This window comes from Oncorhynchus tshawytscha, unplaced genomic scaffold (assembly GCF_018296145.1).
Source record: "Oncorhynchus tshawytscha isolate Ot180627B unplaced genomic scaffold, Otsh_v2.0 Un_contig_8682_pilon_pilon, whole genome shotgun sequence".
NCBI classification, from domain to species: Eukaryota; Metazoa; Chordata; class Actinopteri; order Salmoniformes; family Salmonidae; genus Oncorhynchus; species Oncorhynchus tshawytscha.
In genome coordinates, this window is record NW_024608767.1 from 47,708 (window position 1) to 73,439 (window position 25,732).

At 44.6% G+C, this 25,732-nt stretch overlaps 2 protein-coding genes across 3 annotated transcripts; both read right to left on the reverse strand.

The window, feature by feature from the left end:
* Window positions 1-622: 622 nt before the first annotated feature.
* On the reverse strand, window positions 623-10,072 carry LOC121843798 (guanine nucleotide-binding protein G(I)/G(S)/G(O) subunit gamma-5-like). Of its 2 annotated transcripts, none has more exons than XM_042313620.1 (3): window positions 9,866-10,072; window positions 5,090-5,216; window positions 623-3,198 (listed from the first exon to the last, which is right to left on the reverse strand). In XM_042313620.1, the coding sequence occupies exons 1-2, from the start codon at window positions 9,953-9,955 to the stop codon at window positions 5,091-5,093; spliced, it is 216 nt and encodes a 71-aa protein (XP_042169554.1). In that variant the 5' UTR covers window positions 9,956-10,072; the 3' UTR covers window positions 623-3,198; window position 5,090. The 2 variants fall into 2 exon arrangements, with proteins under 2 accessions (XP_042169554.1, XP_042169553.1); XM_042313619.1 differs by having other exon boundaries at window positions 623-3,201; window positions 9,866-10,069.
* A 6,385-nt stretch (window positions 10,073-16,457) lies between these two features.
* LOC112248163 (stonustoxin subunit beta-like) lies at window positions 16,458-19,354 on the reverse strand. Its single transcript, XM_024416968.2, has 3 exons — window positions 18,023-19,354; window positions 17,652-17,698; window positions 16,458-17,238 (listed from the first exon to the last, which is right to left on the reverse strand). Exons 1-3 carry the CDS (start codon window positions 18,094-18,096, stop codon window positions 16,817-16,819), a joined length of 543 nt encoding a protein of 180 aa, XP_024272736.2. The 5' UTR covers window positions 18,097-19,354; the 3' UTR covers window positions 16,458-16,816.
* Window positions 19,355-25,732: the final 6,378 nt, after the last annotated feature.

Consider the following 25,732-nt stretch of genomic DNA (forward strand, 5'->3'; position numbering starts at 1 on the left):
TCATTTTAAAAGGCTAATTGATCATTAGAAAACACTTTTGCAATTATGTTAGCACAGCTGAAAACAGTTGTGCTGACTAAAGAAGCAATAAAACTGGCCTTCTTTAGACTAGTTGAGTATCTGGAGCATCAGCATTTGTGGGTTCGATTACAGGCTCAAAATGGCCAGAAACAAATAACTTTCTTCTGAAACCCAGTCTATTCTTGTTCTGAGAAATGAAGGCTATTCCATATGAGAAATTGTCAAGAAACTGAAGATCTCGTACAACGCTGTGTACTACTCCCTTCACAGAACAGCACAAACTGGCCCTAACCAGAATAGAAAGAGGAGTGGGAGGCCCCGGTGCACAACTGAGCAAGAGGACAAGTACATTAGACTGTCTAGTTTGAGAAACAGACGCCTCACAAGTCCTCAACTGGCAGCTTCATTAAATAGCACCCACAAAACACCAGTCTCAACGTCAACAGTGAAGAGGCGACTCCAGAATGCTGGCCTGCTGCTAAGAAACTGAAGTTTGTTTTGTTGCTTTGTTGGCACATTGGAAGTATGCCTTTCAAAAATGTTTAGGCATCAACAATCTATCCAAAGAACCACCCACATACATAAGGTAGTCACACAAACATAGTGGTAAATGTGATTTACTAGGTTGGAAACAGTTACAAAGTTCAGGCACAGAGGATGGACAGTATAACACAGTTACAAAGCTCAGGCACAGAGGATGGACAGTATAACACAGTTACAAAGCTCAGGCACAGAGGATGGACAGTATAACACAGTTAAAGTTAAGGCACAGAGGATGGACAGTATAACACAGCTACAAAGCTCAGGCACAGGATGGACAGTATAACACAGTTACAAAGTTCAGGCACAGAGGATGGACAGTATAACACAGTTACAAAGTTCAGGCACAGAGGATGGACAGTATAACACAGTTAAAGTTAAGGCACAGAGGATGGACAGTATAACACAGTTACAAAGTTCAGGCACAGAGGATGGACAGTATAACACAGTTAAAGTTAAGGCACAGAGGATGGACAGTATAACACAGTTACAAAGTTCAGGCACAGAGGATGGACAGTATAACACAGTTACAAAGTTCAGGCACAGAGGATGGACAGTATAACACAGTTACAAAGTTCAGGCACAGAGGATGGACAGTATAACACAGTTACAAAGTTCAGGCACAGAGGATGGACAGTATAACACAGTTACAAAGTTCAGGCACAGAGGATGGACAGTATAACACAGCTACAAAGCTCAGGCACAGGATGGACAGTATAACACAGTTACAAAGTTCAGGCACAGAGGATGGACAGTATAACACAGCTACAAAGTTCAGGCACAGAGGATGGACAGTATATCAGGTATCAAATTAAAACTCCTCATTCAAGGCAGGTAGCGAGGCTAGACAGTTCCACGCTCACAGTTCAACGATAAAAACAAACTGCGATGTTGGCTGATGGAATCATTAAAAATGGCAGTCATGGTGATGTGGCTAATCAGTAACCTGAAACAAGCTGAAGCACCAGATGTGGCATATGGAAATTAGTGTTTGTCTTAGTTAAATACGTTCCCATTTGCTATAGTGTTATCTGTGACTGAATGTAGGCTAGTGTAAAACCATGCTATAGTGTTATCTGTGACTGAATGTAGGCTAGTGTAAAACCATGCTATAGTGTTATCTGTGACAATGTAGGCTAGTGGAAAACCATGCTATAGTGTTATCTGTGACTGAATGTAGGCTAGTGGAAAACCATGCTATAGTGTTATCTGTGACTGAATGTAGGCTAGTGGAAAACCATGCTATAGTGTTATCTGTGACTGAATGTAGGCTAGTGTAAAACCATGCTATAGTGTTATCTGTGACTGAATGTAGGCTAGTGGAAAACCATGCTATAGTGTTATCTGTGACTGAATGTAGGCTAGTGGAAAACCATGCTATAGTGTTATCTGTGACTGAATGTAGGCTAGTGGAAAACCATGCTATAGTGTTATCTGTGACTGAATGTAGGCTAGTGTAAAACCATGCTATAGTGTTATCTGTGACTGAATGTAGGCTAGTGGAAAACCATGCTATAGTGTTATCTGTGACTGAATGTAGGCTAGTGGAAAACCATGCTATAGTGTTATCTGTGACTGAATGAAGGCTAGTGGAAAACCATGATAAGGACATGAGTATTTCCAGGGAGAAAGGCCAAGGACAGGAGTGTCTTCCTAAAAAAAGGTACAGGAGGGCACAACAATGTAACATTTAAGATCACATCAGTATCATCACAACCGAATGAACGAACCCTTCGATAAAAAGGCTGATTATTTCATAAAATAGGTCGACGAAAGTTTAAAAGAAACATGTAACTGCCAGTCTCTTGTATAGAGTACAACTGGGTATATGTGGTTAGTGTTCCGCATGAATTCTAGATTCTAATTCTATGGTTCTGGATCCCTGGGTTGAGAATGTCAACCTGTACCATGTGGTAGTTTGTACCAGGAAGTATACTGCACGTGGAACACAAGCAATAGAAGGTGACAAGACAGCATGTAGGCCAATCGGCTAGAACTGTAGGTTAAACATCAATACGTACCCTGGTTAAAACATTCAACGGTTGGTCAAAAGTAGTGCACTATATAGGGAATAGGGTGCTATTTGGGAGACAACCTCCAAGGCACATTCACTGCCTGCCTGTCAGAGGCTGATATCATACTGGTGGAAAGTACAGTGCATAGATACAATGTAGGGTTGGAGAACTACAGTAACTTTCTAAAACTTGACAGATTTTTCCAGAAATTCCAGTAGAAGATTCCTGGGTTTTCTGCTTATTCCCTCCCGATTCCAGGAATCTTACAACAGGAATTTCTGGAAAACTGGGGAATTTTCAGGAAGTTACAACCCTAATACAATGTCATCATCATGATCATCATAACAAATAGGATATCACATCAACATCCTGAACATACATGTATAATGGCACTACTAGGCTTTATCTTAATACATGGACTGTCTAGCCTGGTCCCAGATCTGTTTGTGCGGTCTTGCCAACATCTTTGGTCATTGTCGTGCCTTGGCATGCCAGATCTGGGATCAGGCTAGAGGTTAACATTGGGATAGCTGCAACACACAAATGGACCAGCAGTAGAGAGAGAAGAGGAAGGGTCCCTCATAGGACATACAGCAACAACTCCTCCTCCATACACTGACTGCTGCTGCAGAGAGAGACAGACAGAGGGGGTGGGGGGAGAGACACAGACAGAGGGGGTGGGGAGAGAGAGAGAAACAGACAAAGAGAGAGAGACATAGACAAAGAGAGAGAGACAGAGACACAGAGAGAGAGAGAGAGAGAGAGAGAGAGAGATGGTAAATAAACAAAATAATTATCAACCACACACATAATTATTATAATTAGGAGCATCTGACATATTGCCAATTCACCAGCATCTATCTCATCCAAAACCCAGACAGGAGACTGCAACAGGTGAGCGACTGGAGAAGAGAGGAGGAGGAGGAGACTGGAACAGGTGAGAGAGTGGAGAAGAGAGGAGGAGGAGGAGACTGGAACAAGTGAGAGAGTGGAGAAGAGAGGAGGAGGAGACTGGAACAGGTGAGAGAGTGGAGAAGAGAGGAGGAGGAGGAGACTGGAACAGGTGAGAGTGGAGAGAAGAGAGGAGGAGGAGGAGACTGGAACAGGTGAGAGTGGAGAAGAGAGGAAGAGGAGGAGACTGGAACAGGTGAGAGACTGGAGAAGAGAGGAGAGGAGGAGACTGGAACAGGTGAGAGACTGGAGAAAGAGAGGAGGAGGAGACTGGAACAGGTGAGAGAGTGGAGAGAGAGGAGGAGGAGGAGAGAACAGGTGAGAAGTGGAGGTGAGAGGAGGAGACTGGAACAGAGAGTGGAGAAGAGAGGAAGAGGAGGAGACTGGAACAGGTGAGCGACTGGAGAAGAGAGGAAGAGGAGGAGACTGGAACAGGTAAGCGACTGGAGAAGAGAGGAGGAAGAGGAGACTAGAACAGGTGAGAGAGTGGAGAAGAGAGGAGGAGGAGGAGACGAACAGGTGAGAGAGTGGAGAAGAGAGGAGGAGGAGACTGGAACAGGTGAGAGAGTGGAGAAGAGAGGAGGAGGAGGAGACTGGAACAGGTGAGAGAGTGGAGAAGAGAGGAGGAGGAGACTGGAACAGGTGAGAGAGTGGAGAAGAGAGGAGGAGGAGACTGGAACAGGTGAGAGAGTGGAGACCAGATTGAGGACTGGAACAGGTGAGAGAGGTAGGAGAGAGGTACTAGGACTGGAACAGAACTTGGCAGACTGGAACAGGCTGAGAGAGTGGCAGAGAGAAGAGAAGAGGATAGGAGACTGGAACAGGTTACCTCAGACCAGACTGGAGGACTTGGCAGAGAGGAGAAGAGGATAGGAGACTGATGAAGGTTACCTCAGACCAGGCTGCAGGACTTGGCAGAGAGAAGGAGAAGAGGATAGGAGACTGTGTACTAGGTTACCTCAGACCAGACTGCAGGACTTGGCAGAGAGAAGGAGGAGAAGAGGATAGGAGACTGTGTACTAGGTTACCTCAGACCAGGCTGCAGGACTTGGCAGAGAGAAGGAGAAGAGGATAGGAGACTGTGTACTAGGTTACCTCAGACCAGACTGCAGGACTTGGCAGAGAGAAGGAGAAGAGGATAGGAGACTGTGTACTAGGTTACCTCAGACCAGACTGCAGGACTTGGCAGAGAGAAGGAGAAGAGGATAGGAGACTGTGTACTAGGTTACCTCAGACCAGGCTGCAGGACTTGGCAGAAAGAGGTAATAATATTTTTTGGGGGGGGCTTATATTTGTCCTGTTACACAAGTGTGTTATGTAAATGTGTTTCTTGCATATCCCAACTCCCCCTGTGGGGTCACAACCAGGGTCACCATTGTACAACACCCCTGGAGTAATTCGGGTTAAGTGCCTTGCTCAAGGGTACAGCGGCAGATTTTTCACCTTGTCGGCTCCGGTGTCCGAACCAGTGACCTTTTGGTTACTGGTCCAATGCTCTAACCTCGAGGCGACCTACCGAGAAGAGGAGGAAGAGGAGAGAGGACAAAGGTGTTCTAGGCTACCTCAGAACAGGCTGCAGGACTTGGGGGGTCTGAAGGGGTTGTCACTGGAGGGGACCCCCATCAGGAGAGGGTCCTGGTGAGCGTTCTGCAGACAGTAGTTCTTCAGGTCCACTGCAGCCTGAGACACCTGGGGGTTCATTATAATAATTATTCATTACAGAACACAAAAAGATATATGACTGGGACTGATGCATTATGGGGCGGCTTCCCAGACACAGATAAAACCTAGTCCCGAACTAGACAGTGATCTCAATGGAGAATGTCTATTAAAAGCTGTTATTAGTCGAGGACCAGGCTGAATCTGTGTCTGGGAAACGGCCCCTAGATACTATATACCACAGCTCTCCAACCCCGTTCCTGGAGAGAAACCCTCCTGTAGCTTCACTCCAACCCTGTTCCTGGAGAGAAACCCTCCTGTAGCTTCCCTCCAACCCTGTTCCTGGAGAGAAACCCTCCTGTAGCTTCACTCCAACCCTGTTCCTGGAGAGAAACCCTCCTGTAGCTTCACTCCAACCCTGTTCCTGGAGAGAAACCCTCCTGTAGCTTCACTCCAACCCTGTTCCTGGAGAGAAACCCTCCTGTAGCTTCACTCCAACCCTGTTCCTGGAGAAAAACCCTCCTGTAGCTTCACTCCAATCCTGATCTAGTGCACCTGATTGTAATAATTAGCTGGTTGATGCGTTGAATCAGGTTGGTTACAACTGGGGTTGGAGTGAAAACCTACAGGAGCTACATACACTATGGACCGGTTCCCCCGGACACATACCAAGGAGCAGGTTTAATCTGGGAACCCGGGCCTGTATGCTACTAACACATGACAGGTGTAGACAGTGGAGAGCTGACACGGAGGAAACATGGTCTCCGTACTGCATATTGACTGGCTGCATCACTGCTTGGTATGGCAACAGCACCGCCCTGGATCGCATGGTGCTACAGAGGGTTGTGTGCTGCGTCACTGCTTGGTATGGCAACAGCACCGCCCTGGATCGCATGGCGCTACAGAGGGTTGTGTGCTGCGTCACTGCTTGGTATGGCAACAGCACCGCCCTGGATCGCATGGTGCAACAGAGGGTTGTGTGCTGCGTCACTGCTTGGTATGGCAACAGCACCGCCCTGGATCGCATGGTGCTACAGAGGGTTGTGTGCTGCGTCACTGCTTGGTATGGCAACAGCACCGCCCTGGATCGCATGGTGCTACAGAGGGTTGTGTGGACGGCCCAGTACATCACCGGGGCCGAGCTCCCTGCCATCCAGGACCTCTATCAGGCGGTGGGAAAAGAAGGCTAAGACTCCAACCACCCAAGCCAGACTATTTTCCACACAGCAACAGGTACCGGTGCATCAAGTCTGACACCAATAGGCTCTTGAACAGCTTCTATCCCAGAGCAATACGACTGATAAATAGATAAGAGTTGACCTTTGATCTTTATTGACCTTTTATTTCAATCTTTGTCTCTATGCAAACTCACAGGGCCCTACACACTGTCACTCCAACACACTCACAGGGCCCTACACACTGTCACTCAAACACACACTCACAGGTCCCTACACACTGTCACTCCAACACACACTCACAGGGCCCTACACACTGTCACTCCAACACACACACAGGGCCCTACACACGGTCACTCCAACACACTCACAGGGCCCTACACACTGTCACTCCAACACACTCACAGGGCCCTACACACTGTCACTCCAACACACACACAGCTACTCTGTGTGCATCTTATATCCAGTATCCCTGTCCCCTGTCCCCTATACATATCTACCTCCATCCCTCCAGTATCCCTGTCCCCTTACCCCTATACATATCTACCTCCATCCCTCCAGTATCCCTGTCCCCTTACTCCTATACATATCTACCTCCATCCCTCCAGTATCCCTGTCCCCTATACATATCTACCTCCATCCCTCCAGTATATACATATCTACCTCCATCCCTCCAGTATCCCTGTCCCCTATACATATCTACCTCCATCCCTCCAGTATCCCTGTCCCCACATATCCCTCCATCCCTCCAGTATCCCTGTCCCCTATACATATCTACCTCCATCCCTCCAGTATCCCTGTCCCCTATACATATCTACCTCCATCCCTCCAGTATCCCTGTCCCCTATACATATCTACCTCCATCCCTCCAGTATCCCTGTCCCCATCCTCCATCCCTCCAGTATCCCTGTCCCCTATACATATCTACCTCCATCCCTCCAGTATCCCTGTCCCCTATACATATCTACCTCCATCCCTCCAGTATCCCTGTCCCCTATACATATCTACCTCCATCCCTCCAGTATCCCTGTCCCCTATACATATCTACCTCAATCACTCCAGTATCCCTGCACATGTAAATATGGTATTTGAACTGACTTATTATATTTCCTGTATATAGAATTCTGACCTACATCCTGTACTTCATATTTCTTATTTCACATGTTTTTTCTCTAGTAATACATTGTTATTGATTATTGCGTTGTCGGGTTTTGAGTTTACAAAAAGGCATTTCACTGTTCTTGTGCATGTGACATTAAAACTTGTACCGCACTGGTGTTACTACACAGCCTCATTTCCATAGTAACAGATGTCAACACAGAGGTTTTGAATACATTTTCTAGTGACTAAACGACCGTTGGGCTACAGCTGGATTTCCAATGCAAAGAAGAGAGTACTTCATGCCCTGTACAGGAAGTAGCCTTCCCCATTCATAGATGCTAACTACTTCAGTGCTTACTGATAAGTGTGACGATAAGTGTCTTCTGACCAGGGGATCTTTGTTAGGAGCCCTGATGCTTGCTATAAACACAAAAACACATCACTTGTGGTACCGTTCTGGAAACATAAGGAACGCATGAAGAGGCGTCAGTACAGTCCCTGGTTCGATTCCAGGCTGTATCACATTTGGCCGTCATTGCGAGTCCCATTGGGCGGCGCACAATTTGCCCAGCATCGTGTGAGTTTGGCCGGGGTAGGCTGGCATTGTAAATAATCATTTGTTCTTAACTGACTTGCCTGGTTAAATAAAAACATCTCATTTCAGCGATAAATACATTTTCAAAACAACATGTAAATGATTAGAGTTACGATTAGTGTTCCTACATGGCCATATGTCCATGTTACGGCGCTTGTTTGCGGAAGACATAGCTAATTAGCACAGGTGGCGGCCTATCTAGCTGCTCCAAACACCTGTGCGTAAAGCGTGCCACATTTTGTAACAATGCGAAGGGCTCCGCTTAACTCCATATTGACATGATTGGTTTGACGGTGTCGGGGGCGGGATTGAACTCCTGGAAAGAGATCGCGGAGGTAATGGTGATCGATGTGGTAAAGCGGTCGTTGGAATGCAGACAGAGGATGCTGGATTGGTGCACAGACAACAAATCTGAAATAAAGGGGATATTTGTCAAATCCGTCATGATTGATGTATTGTAAGAGGCCCACACTGTGGTTACTAAAATCTGATTTAGATATATTTGGCTGTTTTCACTGCATAACATTTAGAAGTTGTTCCTTTTCAGGTTTAGAAGAAGTGACTGCTAAATGCTAACTCCCATTCGTATAAACTGGTAGCATAACTAGCTTACAGAAATCATTGGTGGTAGTCAGTCGTTAAACTAATGCAGTTGATTGGTGACGTGAACAAGTATTGGGGTTGACATCCATACAATAATTACTCCGATTTAACCTCAACATATTGTGAAATGCACATAGCCAAGGGGAGTGGTCCTGAGGGTGCTGCAGCACCCGCTGATAAATCTTTTAACTGATCATTCATATCACCCCCCCACCCCCCCAAATTAGTGCACTAAGCCTTTTAGGCTACTCGTGTATGGGCTGAGGAAATACTGGTCTGCAGAGCGGGGAGAAATGCCGCCCCCTATGGCTACAATAAGATACACACGTCAATCATCGATTTCCTGAAACGGTTTTCGCAACCTATGCTGATATGCGCCTTGTCTTTAATGTCAGACAGAAATAATCTTTCAAATAAAAAAATATACACCTACTGTAGACATATCCCCTCCCCACCCACTGTCTATGGCTACAGTAACTGTATATGTTATCATTTAAAATATTCTGAGACAAGACAAGGGGCATATTAGCATAGGTTCCGAAAGCGATGATTATTGACGTTAAAACACAGCTTCAGAATTGTAGTTTACATACACAGAGCCAAATGTGGGCGAATGTAATGGCTGAAAACCCTACATGCGGAAAATGGTTTTCGGGAGCTAGAAGTAGCCTAACCTACACTAGACAGAGAGAGTTATATGGCAAGTTTACTTAGAGAAAGAAAAAATGGCTTCGGAATATTACTGACCCGTGGGAATGTCAGTGAACTGACTCATCCAAGATAGGCCAACACTCAGACCCGACTTTCAATCTATTTCACTCGGCCACCGATGCAGGACTATGGTCCTAGGACTGTCTCGATAGCAGGCAAAAGTTGATTGAATTATGAATTACTTTCCTATTTGATCGACTTTATTATTGTGGCTGTCAACAATACTAGACTACGGACAGGAGGCGACGATGTAGACTAGACTACTGTTCAATAGACATTTGTAACATGACAACATTGATACAAGGTAGCAACATGTACAACTGTATTATACCTAACATGACAACTTCATAAAGCAACATTTGCATCATTGTAACTTCGTGTTTGCTACTTTGTTTCACGTCACTAGCCTACTCCAAGCGGCTACGCTTGTCCCAGCGACAGGAGAGTCGTCAACAGCTCTTCCGTGTTAGTGTTGCTGCTCCGATCCCGTTTACCTTGATCCTACGGACACTGGCCTCCAACCGCAGCTGTTTCACTACTCTCTGAGCGACGACCAAGTTGCTGCTGGCGTTGTTGTTTGACATGTCGAGGGTCAGAAGAGTTGAAAGTAGGTTAATCCTTACTAGGGCGACTGTGAGAGAAAGTGTCGGAGTTTGTGAAAGCAGTCCGTCTGTGGTTCTCGCCCCGCCCACTCGACACAATGTTTCCTCAGCGACGTTCTAATTGGTTGTCGGTCAATCGATCACCAACCACGGTTACATTCACACTAACTATTTGATATTACAACTAATTATGGGTGAAGGCCGAGTATGGCAATAGTCATGTAAACACCTTGCTCTTGTTATCGTAAATCGGCGTAAGGTCATGATCGAAGTAAGCATAAATTGATTAAAACACCTGGGTTTCGGAGTAATAAAAAAAAAACATTAGGACAAGTAAACAGCATAATCGCCGTAGCGCCCGGTAGCGCAAGTTTCGCTCTAGGCGCGAATGAGATGAGTTCGGAAAAACTGAAAGTATTAATTTTAGAAACTATTTTCACATACAAACTTTGTCATTATATGTCCTAACTCAGAATCAAATAAGTCTTCGCAAAGATAATATGGTCACTGTGGTAGAACGTTTATTTTGATTGGCGATTTTCTGCATTTATCAAAAGGCCCATCAGTAGCCTGATTTCAGATGTGGCCATAAAAACTGGCTTATTAGGAAAATCGTTATTCTAGCAAAACATGTAAACGTTTTAAAACGAAATTTTATTAATGACTATCCATAATATTATTGTGTGCAGGTAACCACTTTGTAGTCTACGCAGTCTCTAATATGGTGTAATTGCAGAACGCAATTCGGGTTGTTTCTTCATGTGATCGTTTCTTGACATCAGGAAACGCCCATTGGTGCTTGTCTTTGGTCAATTCCGATGATAATGAGACTGGCCGTTTCTCGACATCAGGAAACGCCCATTGGTGCTTGTCTTTGGTCAATTCCGATGATAATGAGACTGGCCGTTTCTCGACACAAATACTTTGTTTATATAGCAGGTTAGGATAACTAATGTAGCAGGTTAGGCTTCACTACAGTGAGTAGGTTCGATTAATCTCGCCCGTTTTACACCAGCTGAGAGTTGATCGCATTCGATTTGGAACCTGGCTGCCTCCCTGGCCGATGGCGAAGTCGGGTGAAAACAGATGACTTAATTAAGCCCGTGGATTGATGAGTACTATTGTGTGTGTTCCAATGCAAAAGTGATTGCTTTTTGATTAGTGATTTATCTTTATTTTATTTGGTACATTGGGAATTTAACAGCAAACGGTATTTAGTGCACTACGTCGTCACGCAGTCTTTTCTGCAACAAGTCAATTTGAAGGAAACACCAGTCTGTTGGGAAAACGCGCATATTGTTTTAATGCGGATTTGAGAATATTCGCATGAAAATATGTCATCAATTGGATGGAAACCTTGCTATTGCTAGTCGTCAACAGCTGTTGTCCCCAATGCGAAAGAAACGGCCACGGACCTATGACGAGCATCAATGGGTGTAACTTAATTTAGCTTTGCCAAACTTTGCAGTCTACACTCGAATCTGTTTTGTATTGTAGACGTGAACTGTGCAATAAACACACGCGGCCTAGACAAGGGGCGTGTTCAGCAGGTCACAACGTTCTGGAACATTCAGATAGAAATAATGTTATGTAGAACAAACATTTCGCTATGGCATGTAAAACAATGAATCGTGTCGGCTCTATTCCTGGCATTTCTATCTGGAGACTGAACGTGGCCCATGCAATGACTGTGCAGCGACACTGATGTTTTTTTCTTTAATGCATAAAACAATTGCATTACAGTATGGATGTGGTACAGATGGGTGACTATCTAACTTCCATCCAAGGTAGTTTACGGTATCTTTGGCAGTAACCCTTGTGACCCCTACCATGACATTAAAGACAAGGGATCTGCTCCGTTTGATACAAGAGAATACAGTCTTAACCCAAGGGTTGTAAAAGAGAGATACCTTAAGAGAAAATGACTCAAGTATAATTTAAAGTCAGCCAGTAAAATATTACTTGAGTAACAAAAGTAAATGTAATTGCTAAGATATACTTACGTATCAAAAGTTAAAGTATACATCTTTTCAAATAAAGCAAACCAGGCTGCAGCATTTTCTAGTTTATTTAAACTGACGCATAGCCAGGGACATGCTCAGACATCATTTACCAACCAAGCATAGCCAGGGGCATGCTCAGACATCATTTACCAACCAAGCATAGCCAGGGGCATGCTCAGACATCATTTACCAACCAAGCATAGCCAGGGGCATGCTCAGACATCATTTACCAACCAAGCATAGCCAGGGGCATGCTCAGACATCATTTACCAACCAAGCATAGCCAGGGACATGCTCAGACATCATTTACCAACCAAGCATAGCCAGGGGCATGCTCAGACATCATTTACCAACCAAGCATAGCCAGGGACATGCTCAGACATCATTTACCAACCAAGCATAGCCAGGGCATGCTCAGCCAGCCAGGGCATGCTCAGACATCATTTACCAACCAAGCATAGCCAGGGACATGCTCAGACATCATTTACCAACCAAGCATAGCCAGGGGCATGCTCAGACATCATTTACCAACAAGCAAGGGCATAGCCATAGCCAGGGCATGCTCAGACATCATTTACCAACCAAGCATAGCCAGGGGCATGCTCAGACATCATTTACCAACCAAGCATAGCCAGGGACATGCTCAGACATCATTTACCAACCAAGCAAGCATAGCCAGGGGCATGCTCAGACATCATTTACCAACCAAGCATAGCCAGGGGCATGCTCAGACATCATTTACCAACCAAGCATAGCCAGGGGCATGCTCAGACATCATTTACCAACCAAGCATAGCCAGGGGCATGCTCAGACATCATTTACCAACCAAGCATAGCCAGGGCATGCTCAGCCAGCCAGGGCATGCTCAGACATCATTTACCAACCAAGCATAGCCAGGGGCATGCTCAGACATCATTTACCAACCAAGCATAGCCAGGGGGACATCATTTACCAACCAAGCATGCATCAGACATCATTTACCAACCAAGCATATGCCAGACATCATTTACCAACCAAGGGGCATGCTCAGACATCATTTACCAACCAAGCATAGCCAGCATAGCCAGCCAGGGCATGCTCAGACATCATTTACCAACCAAGCATAGCCAGGGACATGCTCAGACATCATTTACCAACCAAGCATAGCCAGGGGCATGCTCAGACATCATTTACCAACCAAGCATAGCCAGGGCATGCTCAGACATCATTTACCAACCAAGCATAGCCAGGGGCATGCTCATGCTCAGACATCATTTACCAACCAAGCATAGCCAGGGGCATGCTCAGACATCATTTACCAACCAAGCATAGCCAGGGGCATGCTCAGACATCATTTACCAACCAAGCATCAGCCAGGGCATGCTCAGACATCATTTACCAACCAAGCATAGCCAGGGGCATGCTCAGACATCATTTACCAACCAAGCATAGCCAGGGGCATGCTCAGACATCATTTACCAACCAAGCATAGCCAGGGACATCAACCAAGCATCAGACATCATTTACCAACCAAGCATAGCCAGGGGCATGCTCAGACATCATTTACCAACCAAGCATAGCCAACCAAGCATAGCCAGGGGCATGCTCAGACATCATTTACCAACCAAGCATAGCCAGGGGCATGCTCAGACATCATTTACCAACCAAGCATAGCCAGGGGCATGCTCAGACATCATTTACCAACCAAGCATAGCCAGGGGCATGCTCAGACATCATTTACCAACCAAGCATAGCCAGGGCATGCTCAGACATCATTTACCAACCAAGCATAGCCAGGGGCATGCTCAGACATCATTTACCAACCAAGCATAGCCAGGGGCATGCTCAGACATCATTTACCAACCAAGCATAGCCAGGGACATGCTCAGACATAGCCAGGGCATGCTCAGACATCATTTAGCCAGGGGCATGCTCAGACATCAACATGCTCAGACATCATTTACCAACCAAGCATAGCCAGGGGCATGCTCAGACATCATTTACCAACCAAGCATAGCCAGGGGCATGCTCAGACATCATTACCAACCAAGCATAGCCAGGGGCATGCTCAGACATCATTTAGCCAGGGACATGCTCAGACATCATTTACCAACCAAGCATAGCCAGGGCATGCTCAGACATCATTTACCAACCAAGCATAGCCAGGGGCATGCTCAGACATCATTTACCAACCAAGCATAGCCAGGGGCATGCTCAGACATCATTTACCAACCAAGCATAGCCAGGGGCATGCTCAGACATCATTTACCAACCAAGCATAGCCAGGGGCATGCTCAGACATCATTTACCAACCAAGCATAGCCAGGGGCATGCTCAGACATCATTTACCAACCAAGCATAGCCAGGGGCATGCTCAGACATCATTTACCAACCAAGCATAGCCAGGGACATGCTCAGACATCATTTACCAACCAAGCATAGCCAGGGGCATGCTCAGACATCATTTACCAACCAAGCATAGCCAGGGACATGCTCAGACATCATTTACCAACCAAGCATAGCCAGGGGCATGCTCAGACATCATTTACCAACCAAGCATAGCCAGGGGCATGCTCAGACATCATTTACCAACCAAGCATAGCCAGGGGCATGCTCAGACATCATTTACCAACCAAGCATAGCCAGGGGCATGCTCAGACATCATTTACAAGCATAGCCAGGGGCATGCTCAGACATCATTTACCAAGCAACAGGGGCATGCTCAGACATCATTTACCAACCAAGCATAGCCAGGGCATGCTCAGACATCATTTACCAACCAAGCATAGCCAGGGGCATGCTCAGACATCATTTACCAACCAAGCATAGCCAGGGGCATGCTCAGACATCATTTACCAACCAAGCATAGCCAGGGGCATGCTCAGACATCATTTACCAACCAAGCATAGCCAGGGGCATGCTCAGACATCATTTACCAACCAAGCATAGCCAGGGGCATGCTCAGACATCATTTTAACCAAGCAAGCCAGGGGCAAGACATCATTTACCAACCAAGCATAGCCAGGGGCATGCTCAGACATCATTTACCAACCAAGCATAGCCAGGGGCATGCTCAGACATCATTTACCAACCAAGCATAGCCAGGGGCATGCTCAGACATCATTTACCAACCAAGCATAGCCAGGGGCATGCTCAGACATCATTTACCAACCAAGCATAGCCAGGGGCATGCTCAGACATCATTTACCAACCAAGCATAGCCAGGGGCATGCTCAGACATCATTTACCAACCAAGCATAGCCAGGGGCATGCTCAGACATCATTTACCAACCAAGCATAGCCAGGGGCATGCTCAGACATCATTTACCAACCAAGCATAGCCAGGGACATGCTCAGACATCATTTACCAACCAAGCATAGCCAGGGGCATGCTCAGACATATTTACCAACCAAGCATAGCCAGGGGCATGCTCAGACATCATTTACCAACCAAGCATAGCCAGGGGCATGCTCAGACATCATTTACCAACCAAGCATAGCCAGGGGCATGCTCAGACATCATTTACCAACCAAGCATAGCCAGGGGCATGCTCAGACATCATTTACCAACCAAGCATAGCCAGGGGCATGCTCAGACATCATTTACCAACCAAGCATAGCCAGGGGCATGCTCAGACATATTTACCAACCAAGCATAGCCAGGGACATGCTCAGACATCATTTACCAACCAAGCATAGCCAGGGACATGCTCAGACATCATTTACCAACCAAGCATGTGTTTAGTGAGTCAACCAGATCAGAGGCAGTAGGGATGTTCTCTTGATAAGTGTGTGAATTGGACCATTTTCCTGTCCTGCTAAGCATTCAAAGTGTAATGACTACTTTTGGGTGTCAGGGAAAATGTATGGAGTAAAAAGTACAATATTTTCTTTAGGAATGTAGTGAAGTAAAAGTAGTCCAAGTCAAATCTATAAATAGTACAGTACAGATACCCCCCAAAAACTACTTTAGTACTTTCAAGTATTTTTACTGAAGTACTTTACACCACTGTCTAAACCCCTCTCCCACTCCACCATGTGACACAGCAGTCCACTGTCTAAACCCCTCTCCCACTCCACCATGTGACACAGCAGTCCACTGTCTAAACCCCTCTCCCACTCCACCATGTGACACAGCAGTCCCCTGTCTAAACCCCTCTCCCACTCCACCATGTGACACAGCAGTCCCTGTCTAAACCCCTCTCCCACTCCACCATGTGACACAGCAGTCCCCTGTCTAAACCCCTCTCCCACTCCACCATGTGACACAGCAGTCCCCTGTCTAAACCCCTCTCCCACTCCCACCATGTGACACAGCAGTCCCCTGTCTAAACCCCTCTCCCACTCCACCATGTGACACAGCAGTCCCCTGTCTAAACCCCTCTCCCACTCCACCATGTGACACAGCAGTCCCTGTCTCCACCAAACAGCAGTCCCTGTCTCCCACTCCACCATGTGACACAGCAGTCCCCTGTCTAAACCCTCTCCCACTCCATGTGACACAGCAGTCCCCTGTCTAAACCCCTCTCCCACTCCACCATGTGACACAGCAGTCCCCTGTCTAAACCCCTCTCCCACTCCACCATGTGACACAGCAGTCCACTGTCTAAACCCCTCTCCCACTCCACCATGTGACACAGTAAAACATGTCTGTGACTATAAGAGATGGTCGGAGAGTTCAGTCCACTGTCGTAGGCTGTGACTATAAGAGATGGTCGGAGAGTTCAGTCCACTGTCGTAGGCTGTGACTATAAGAGATGAACGGTTGCGGTCGGAGAGTTCAGTCCAAACCCAAGATAAAGAGGCTCAGTGAATGTGGTGTGGAATGTATACAGATGGGTCAGTGCGCCCAATTGGTTGATCATGTAAAAGGACAACGTGCCGGCCAATCCAGAAACACTCCTACTCTGTAGGGCACATGTGCTTTGATTTGGGGGATCTGTAACCTGTGTAGCATGTCTTTGTGCTGTGTATGGCCCTTATACTTCGAGGCGTACACTGTCCAAGAATTGGCATTGCATCCTAGTGTTACGCTGTCACCGGTTCCTTTCCTGTCGATTCCCTTGTAGGCCATGCCTATGTGAACTCTGTGTAGACACTCCACCTCCAGGTAATGCCGCTTGTCGAGGCTCTCCTTGCACAGCACCTGGTTGCATTTATCAAACCTGTCTTGGGTGATGGGATACTGCTGATCCTTCCTCTGGCAACTCACCTTCCTGCCCCCCTCAGACAGAACGAGGAAACCGTTCGCTGTGCTGGGGTCTAGTGTGAGTTCACATGCATCTGAAATGTGTTCAGATTAGAATTAGAAGGTTTCATTATATTGTGTCAAGTAAAACATTTCCCAGTGTGAAACAGTTCCCAATCGATCTGATCGTGACGTCATGCTGTACAATTTCTCACAGTGTGCAGTTATTGAACTGGGAACATTTTCACGCTGGGATCAATTTTACAACATGTCAATTTTTTTTATTTCACATTTATACTTAACCAGGTAGGCTAGAAACACAATCAGAACGATTGGGAACTCTCTCACACTGGGAAGAATTTTACATGACAACCTGCAACACAAGCTTTGCTGTCACACTTGACACATGAATCGGTACATAGTACCGCTAGATGTCAGATATTCTACAGAGGCCACTGTGAATTACTGTGTTCGCAAAGGTGAGAATGATAGATGGATATTTACTCACATTTCTGCAGACCTGGTTTATTCCTGCTCTCTCCTCGGTGCTCCAGGCTGAAAGACACAACATAAAGAGGGAGGAATTAAAACCTGGAAATGCTCACACTACTCAGGCAATGCAGTATATTTTCTATTTATTTTACGAGGCAAGTCAGTTAAGAACAAATTCTTATTTACAATGACAGCCTAAGAACAGTGGGTTAACTGTCTTGTTCAGGGGCAGAACGAGATTTTACCCCAAATTATATTGACACTAGGATGCAACAAGGGTCATAGCTAAAGGTAATCCATTAACAGATCCTTGTTGTTGTTCTAATCTGTCAACGTTTATATTTGATTTAGAATCACATTGGTATTCTTTTACACAATCTAACTCACTTCAGCTTCAGCTGAAAAGGGAAATCCAATTCAATGTCCCCGAGGAGATTGTAGTTCAGATCCAGTTCTTTCATCTGGAAGGGGTCGGACCTCAAAGCTATGACCAGTACAGAGGACACGGTCTCCGGCAATGTGATCAAACAGCCAGATAGTCTGGAAATTAATAGGGAAAATAATTATAAAAAACATTTTCACCTTTAAAACTAGGAACATTGAAGAACCATCTATAGCAGCCACTGGTCAGCAGAGTTCAGCGATTAAGGCACACCCTTAATGTGTCATTGTCTAATTTGACACTGCTGTACATACCTCAGTTCCTGCAGTGTGCAACGCTCGTGGAGGGCAAAAGCAAGGGACTCCAACCCCACGTCCCCAAGGTCATTGCAGCTGAGGTCCAAGGTCAGAAGCTTCAAGGTGGGACGAATCAGCACTTTGCAGAGTTCCTCAACACCTTCCTCACCAACATTGTTGTGGCTGAGAGTCAGCGTTTTCAACTTGCTGTTGGCGTTCCACAGCCCATCACAAAGGCGTTTCACCTCTCCATTGCCCAGGTTGTTGTGGCCCAGATCCAGGACTGTAATACAGGAATTTGGAATTTGTTGCATTCTGAACTGCTGGGTGTCTCTCCCAGAAGTCCTTGAAGGAGGTCTCGGCTGGAGGTCTCGGCTGGAGACGTGAGAGATCCCAAAAAGGAAACGTATGAAAAGGTCCAGGTGTCTTTACTATCTAATGCCCTGTCCAGGGCACCTTTGAGAAAATTTAAAAGATCAATGGAAGTGCTTCCATTCTTCTTTTTGATTAAGGCTTTTAACTGAGTCAATCCTGCGGTTTTCAAATTCATGACATGCGTACAGAGCAGCAAAGAACTCCTGAACACTCAGGTGTATGAAACAGTACAGTTTCTTGGGATACAGTCCATGCTCTGATTGTACAACTTCAGTACATAGGCCAGGGCATTTATCAGCATCCGTGACACTAATACCACAGTCCTTCAAGTCCTGTTCTGTGTAGTGCACCTTGTGAATGAACAGGTTCTGATTCGCTAGCTGTCCCAATGTGAAAATCACCTCTTTGTTTTGCTTCAAAGTATTTTCTTTGTCATTCATGAGTTGAATCTTAAAACGGACAATTGTTTGGTTCACTACATAACGGATGTACAACTCAGTAAGGGTTGTAGGTAAAGATCTAGACTTTAGGCCGACTTTACCCAGGATATGCTGAAAAACAGTTGCTGCTATCCAGCAGAACAACGGTACATGGCACATGATGTAGAGGCTCCGGGTTGATTTAAAAACCTGTTAAAGATCGGGCTGACTACTGCCCCCTTTGGAGGAATTGCGTGCCCATAGTAAACAGAAAAAAAAATCTGTCAAAAATTGCTAATATATGCATATAATAATTATTATTGAATAGAAAACACTCTAAAGCTTCTAAAACCGTTCAAATTATGTCTCTATGTAAAGCAGAACTCTCAGGGCATCCATTCTCCCAAACTCTCTCTTGACAACAGAAAAGTTGGGACAACTTTGACGTCATCGCCCCCACCCTTCCCAACCAGCTACAGATCTGGGAACAGTTCCTATCTCTTCAGCGCGATGTCCCCTTTCAGTGGGGCCTGCCATTGTGAGAATCGCACGCTCCCTCGAGTTTTGGCGGGCTGAAACCTCCGGGTCACGCGAAAATACATGCACTTTCATGCGCACGTCGGGTCCGGAGCTCTCTTTGTTCCAAGATTCACCAAACGATGTAGGTTTGTCTGTTCACGCTAAGGATTGTTTTCTATGTTTAGAACATGCTAAAGCTCGATTCTGCACTTAGTTTGACCAGTTTAGTCGACATATAATATGTAATTTTGAAGTTTTGATGCGCATCCACTAGAATTTTGCCTGCATTTCGACCGGAATTTGTCATGTTTGATAACCTAAAGACACAGACTTGAAAACCAAACGCAGTTTTTGGTAAGTATAACTCCTTCCACGTCTTCTGATCGAAGAACATCAAAGGTAAGGGAATATTTGTGTTAATTATGGGTTTCTGTGGACTCCGAGATAGAGGAGACATACTGCTAATTTCTGAGCGCCGTCTCATATTATAGCCTAGTGAACGAATTCTGTAACGTTAAAAATAAATGTAACACAGCGGTTGCATTAAGAAGAAGTGTATCTTTCTAACTATATGTAGAACATGTATATTTAGTCAAAGTTTATGATGTGTATTGCTTTTTATCTGACGTTAGCTCCGGCAGATATCATCATTTCTCCGGACATTTGAGTAGCATTTTTTGAACATGGCGTCATTGTAAACAGAGATTTATGGATATAAATGGCATATTATTGAAAAAAACATAAATGTACTGTGTAACATGTCCTATTACTGTCATCTGATGAAGATTTTCAAAAGGTTAGTGAATTATTTTTCTTTTAATCCTGCGGTTGTTGATTGCATATTTTGTTCAACGTGGCTAATTCAAATTAGCTGTGTCTTTGGTGGTGGTTTGACATAAATATGTGCTATGTTTTCGCCATCAAACATTTTAGAAATCTGACTTGCTGGCTAGATGAACAAGGTGTTTATCTTTCATTTGAGCTATTGGACTTGTTAATGTGTGGAGGTTAAATATTTCTAAGAATATTTTTGCGTTCCATGCGCCACGTCCCAGTTAACGTCGGTTCCCAACTGGGAACCCAAATCCGTAACAGGTTTTAAGGTCCGAGATGATACGGCTGGACATCAACGGATCACTGATTGTCCTTGTGAAGTACACATCCTTTTGTGAATCACTGAACCCTCTGATCTCGGTCACTCGATCACGACTCTCTGGAGGGATCCGATTGGCAGCTACTGGACGAGAGGTTATCCAGAGGAGAGCATGAGGGAGAAGACGGCCAGTGATGAGGTTTGTAAGTATACCGTCCAGGGTAGCAGACTCGAACACGTCAGATGTTGCTGTATGGTGAACTCAACATGTATTGTAGTTGAGTAGCCAGCCGAGGCTACAGCTCTAATGTTGCTGTAACAGGCCTATATGTTTCTCCTTTGTGTGGCGTTTTGTTGCAGGTTTAGTGCGCTGCAAATGGGACACAGGAAAGCAGCGCCATTGAAGTTGAATTCACTGATGCATCAGGCTGTAATTTCATAAAGTAGATGACTCAACTGTTGACTCATGTATGTATAGTGACTTGTGTGTCCTATTCGTCCCACGGGCCTTGTTTGGCACGTTGCCACCAGCCTATTACACAGGTTATGACTGATTTATGATCATTTCCCTTTTTACTTTGATTCTATTGACATTCCCAGCCTTAGTTTTTGTTCAAAATATTGAGTAATTGAAACAGTTAATGTATGTCCTTTTCTCTTAACTAATGTCTGTGTTCTGTTCATGTGCTGTTCAAATAACCCATTTCTGTGTTCATGCAAGTGGCTGACTGTACAAATCCTTGCTTATCAGTCGCTGCAATTTGGCAGTACGTGCAGATGTTGTTTTGAGAAGATATCTCAGTTTCAAGGTCTGAACTTAGAAAGAATCATCGTGAGGTGTTGGTATGTCACATGTTATGAACCAGTATTGTTCGGTCACATGACTGAAACAAAATGCTAATGATGAATGAATTATGCTAAATCACGCAAATATAACTTGTCTGTGTATAGCCGTATATAAGACACCTGCTGGGACTGCCCCAGCAGAGCTCCTGATTGACATGTGTACTGTTGTGCATTGAGGTGTTTGGAACCTCTCCAGCACGCTGACAATAAACAATGATTCAGTTAAGATTGACTTTGAGTGTCCCTGTGTAAGAATCTTCACAACACTGTGCTTCCCCAATGTACCAGGCCAGCTGTGATTTACCTGATAGCAATATTTGTATGGTCGACCAAGAAATGTGATGTTGAATTATACAAATCATGCATTGAACTGCATCCATTTAGTCTGCCAACAATGCCTTACTGTACTTCATGAAATTTCTACTCAAATATAACCTATTTTTAAAACCTCTATGTAAAGTTGGTTTTAAAGTATAAACTAGGAATTTCATATTTTTGACTGGTATTAGGATTGTCTGTTTCATATCTGCAAAGTAGTTAAAACACTGTCAGTTCCACTTTAAAGTACATACAGTCTGGTTATTCTTACTCTCTATTTAACAATGTGAGTAGCCATGTGAAGTTTAGGCCTATACCTTCAATCCCTTATCCCTCCCTGCCCTGGTTCCACCAGTGACCACACAGACTCTCCATAATGTCCACTTGTATTATTTGGTTTAATGTGAGAAATTCAAGCAGGTCATTTACCTGGGGTGATAATAATTAGTGCACACCGTAGCAAACAGCTGCAAAACGTTTCACAATGGAAAACATTCAGCAATGAAAATTAGAGTTTCTATTGGACAAATTCAGGTAGATCTTTGTGGGCTATACTCTGCCTTGTCTCAGGATGGTAAGTTGGTGGTTGAAGATATCCCTCTAGTGGTGTGGGGGCTGTGCTTTGGCAAAGTGGGTGGGGTTATATCCTTCCTGTTTGGCCCTGTCCGGGGTTGTCCTCAGGTGGGGCCACAGTGTCTCCTGACCCCTCCTGTCTCAGCCTCCAGTATTTATGCTGCAGTAGTTTGTCGGGGGGCTAGGGTCAGTTTGTTATATCTGGAGTACTTCTCCTGTCCTATTCAGTGTCCTGTGTGAATTTAAGTGTGCTCTCTCTAATTCTCTCTTTCTTTCTCTCTCTCGGAGGACCATGCCTCAGGACTACCTGACATGATGACCCCTTGCTGTCCCCAGTCCACCTGGCCGTGCTGCTGCTCCAGTTTCAACTGTTTTGCCTTATTATTATTGGACCATGCTGGTCATTTATGAACATTTGAACATCTTGGCCATGTTCTGTTATAATCTCCACCCGGCACAGCCAGAAGAGGACTGGCCACCCCACATAGCCTGGTTCCTCTCTAGGTTTCTTCCTAGGTTTTGGCCTTTCTAGGGAGTTTTTCCTAGCCACCGTGCTTCTACACCTGCATTGCTTGCTGTTTGGGGTTTTAGGCTGGGTTTCTGTACAGCACTTTGAGATATCAGCTGATGTACGAAGGGCTAAATAAATACATTTGATTTGAGGTCCCTCCCCATTTACTTCCGAGTGAATACACCCCCAGAACAGAGCCTTTAATTATCCCGGTCTTAGTTCACCTTCTTAAACATGTAAGTGATGAGTCATGTAATCTTTAATGCTCATGTATCAGCAAGTATTATCATTGCTGTGTGCAGCCTACATTTCCAGAACCACACTCACCACTAAAAAGGACCAGCCGGCAAGAGCGAATAATCGAGAACCTATGCGCTCTTGAAAGGGCGCAAAAACAAAATCTACATTTGGGCTACTGTGCAATATGGCTCAAGCCAGTCTCCGAAGCCTTACAGCCACGATGAATTGACTAAAGCAACTTCATTAATTATTTAAATGAACGATTTAATACTAAACTTCTCGGTTTGCACATTTCCGTATTGGCTGCAAAAAAACGAGCACATTTCCTTGTTGGCTGCAACACATAAGCAAACATTGGCATGGAAGGACAAATTAAGCTTTCAGATAAAGTGCATTATTTAACGAATAACGTTAAGTGAAATTCAATCAGACAGTAAGTTATAATGAAAGACAGACAGTTGTTTCACCTAAACCTAGACTACTTTAAAAGGTGTTACCTGCCTTCAGATTTGGTGATTTCCCTGCTCAGCTCCAGGAAAGTGGCCTATTAGCCTATCATCAATTACATTCTGCCAATAAAGCTTATCTTTCTGACTGCAACAAAAAATAAATAAACTCAAAGCTCAACTTCTAAACTAATGTATCAAACGTCGTTGGCTAAAATAACTCGTATGAATATAACAGGTGTGAGGGGAAAATGGCGATAGGTGCATCTAAGAGTCTGGCTGCCGCGCAACCAACGTGTCACCCAGAATACCAGAGCCTGCCTCCTCAGCGTGGGATGCGGGTGAAATTCAACTTGGGGCATTCAAATGGATCGCCGTTTGGGTCATAAAACACGTGGTCGAAACGTGATATTTTTAATGCTACGCGTGTAAAGTAAGCAGGTGCAGGCGCTAAATGCACACGTTAAGTTAACTCCTACACGGTCAAATAAGCGCGTGCAAATGTGCTTGCAGGCGATCCAACATGTGCTAAATAAACGGCTGCAAGCGGTCCTGCACACGTCAAATGAACACCTACAGCTGCTAAATATACACGCTAACTTTTGTCTTTGAAAGTTGTTGTTACTGAATCAAAGTTTATCAGCTAGTTTACAGTGGAAAGATCTGTTTCTCATCACTGGCTATAAAATTCAGCTAACATTAATCTAGCACCAGGATCAGCAGTGGTTAGCATGAACTAAATCAGATACTGGCTAGCTAACATCGGTAGCCTCGAACCCCAGCTATATTATATCATATAATTAGCCTCAAACTGACCGGCCATACTGCTAGCCGCATTGAACAGCGCAGTCTTGTGTTTTATTAAGAGCCCTGTTGAAAAAAACATGTCAACCATAACAGCCACGGAAACACATTGGACTATGTTAATACTATCGAGGTAAATTACATACTAGCAAGATTGTTGCTTGAATGCTGGGCCAGGTGTAACCGATGTGAAATATTGTATGCTATATTTGGGGGGAAATGATGTAAGGGATTAACGCAGACGTTCTGTATATTACCCCGGAATAATGGATGATGCAGCGGGACGACAAGGAGCCGAGTTTGATTACAAGATGTCCCGATATCTTATTATTTATTTATTTCTAGAATGCCCCTCTAGCCAATAAGAAACTAATATTCAACAATGCTGTTGTATTAACTATTTTATATTAATACAATTGATCAGATACAAATATATATAATAATATTTTTTCTCTCAAAAAGGTAATTAGTGGCACCCTTAAAGAATTCTTATCAATAAAGTAGTCAAAAGTTTAGTATTTGGTCCCATATTCCTAGTACGCAATGATTACATCAAGGTTGTGATTCTACAAACTTGTTGGATGCATTTGCAGTTCGTTTTGGTTGTGTTTCAGAATATTTTGTGCCCAATCGAAATTAATGGTAAATAATGTGTTGTCATTTTGGAGTCACTTTTATTGTAAATAAGAATATAATATGTTTCTAAACCCTTCTACATTTAATGTGGATGGTTAAGGATGGTTAAGGATAATCTACCATGGTTAAGGATAATCGTATATGAATCGTCAATAATGATGAGTGAGAAAGTTTCATCGGGTCAAAGATCATACCCTCAAGACATGCTAACCTCCCACCATTACAATAACAGGGGATGTTAGCATTATATATCATACCCCCAAGACACGCTAACCTCTCACCATGACCAATAACAGGGGATGTTAGCATTATATATCATACCCCCAAGACATGCTAATCTCTCACCATTACAATAACAGGGAAGTTTAGCATTATATATCATACCCCCAAGACATGCTAACCTCCCACCATTACAATAACAGGGGAGGTTAGCATTATATATCATACCCCCAAGACATGCTAACCTCTCACCATTACAATAACAGGGGAGTTGAACATGTCTTGGGAGAATGGGACAAAATACTAAACTTTTGACTACATTATTTATAATCATCTTTAGGGGTGTCAATAGTTTTAACCACTACCATTTTGAGAGAAAAAAAAGATTACTTGTTAAACAAAATCTCTTTCTCTGAGCAA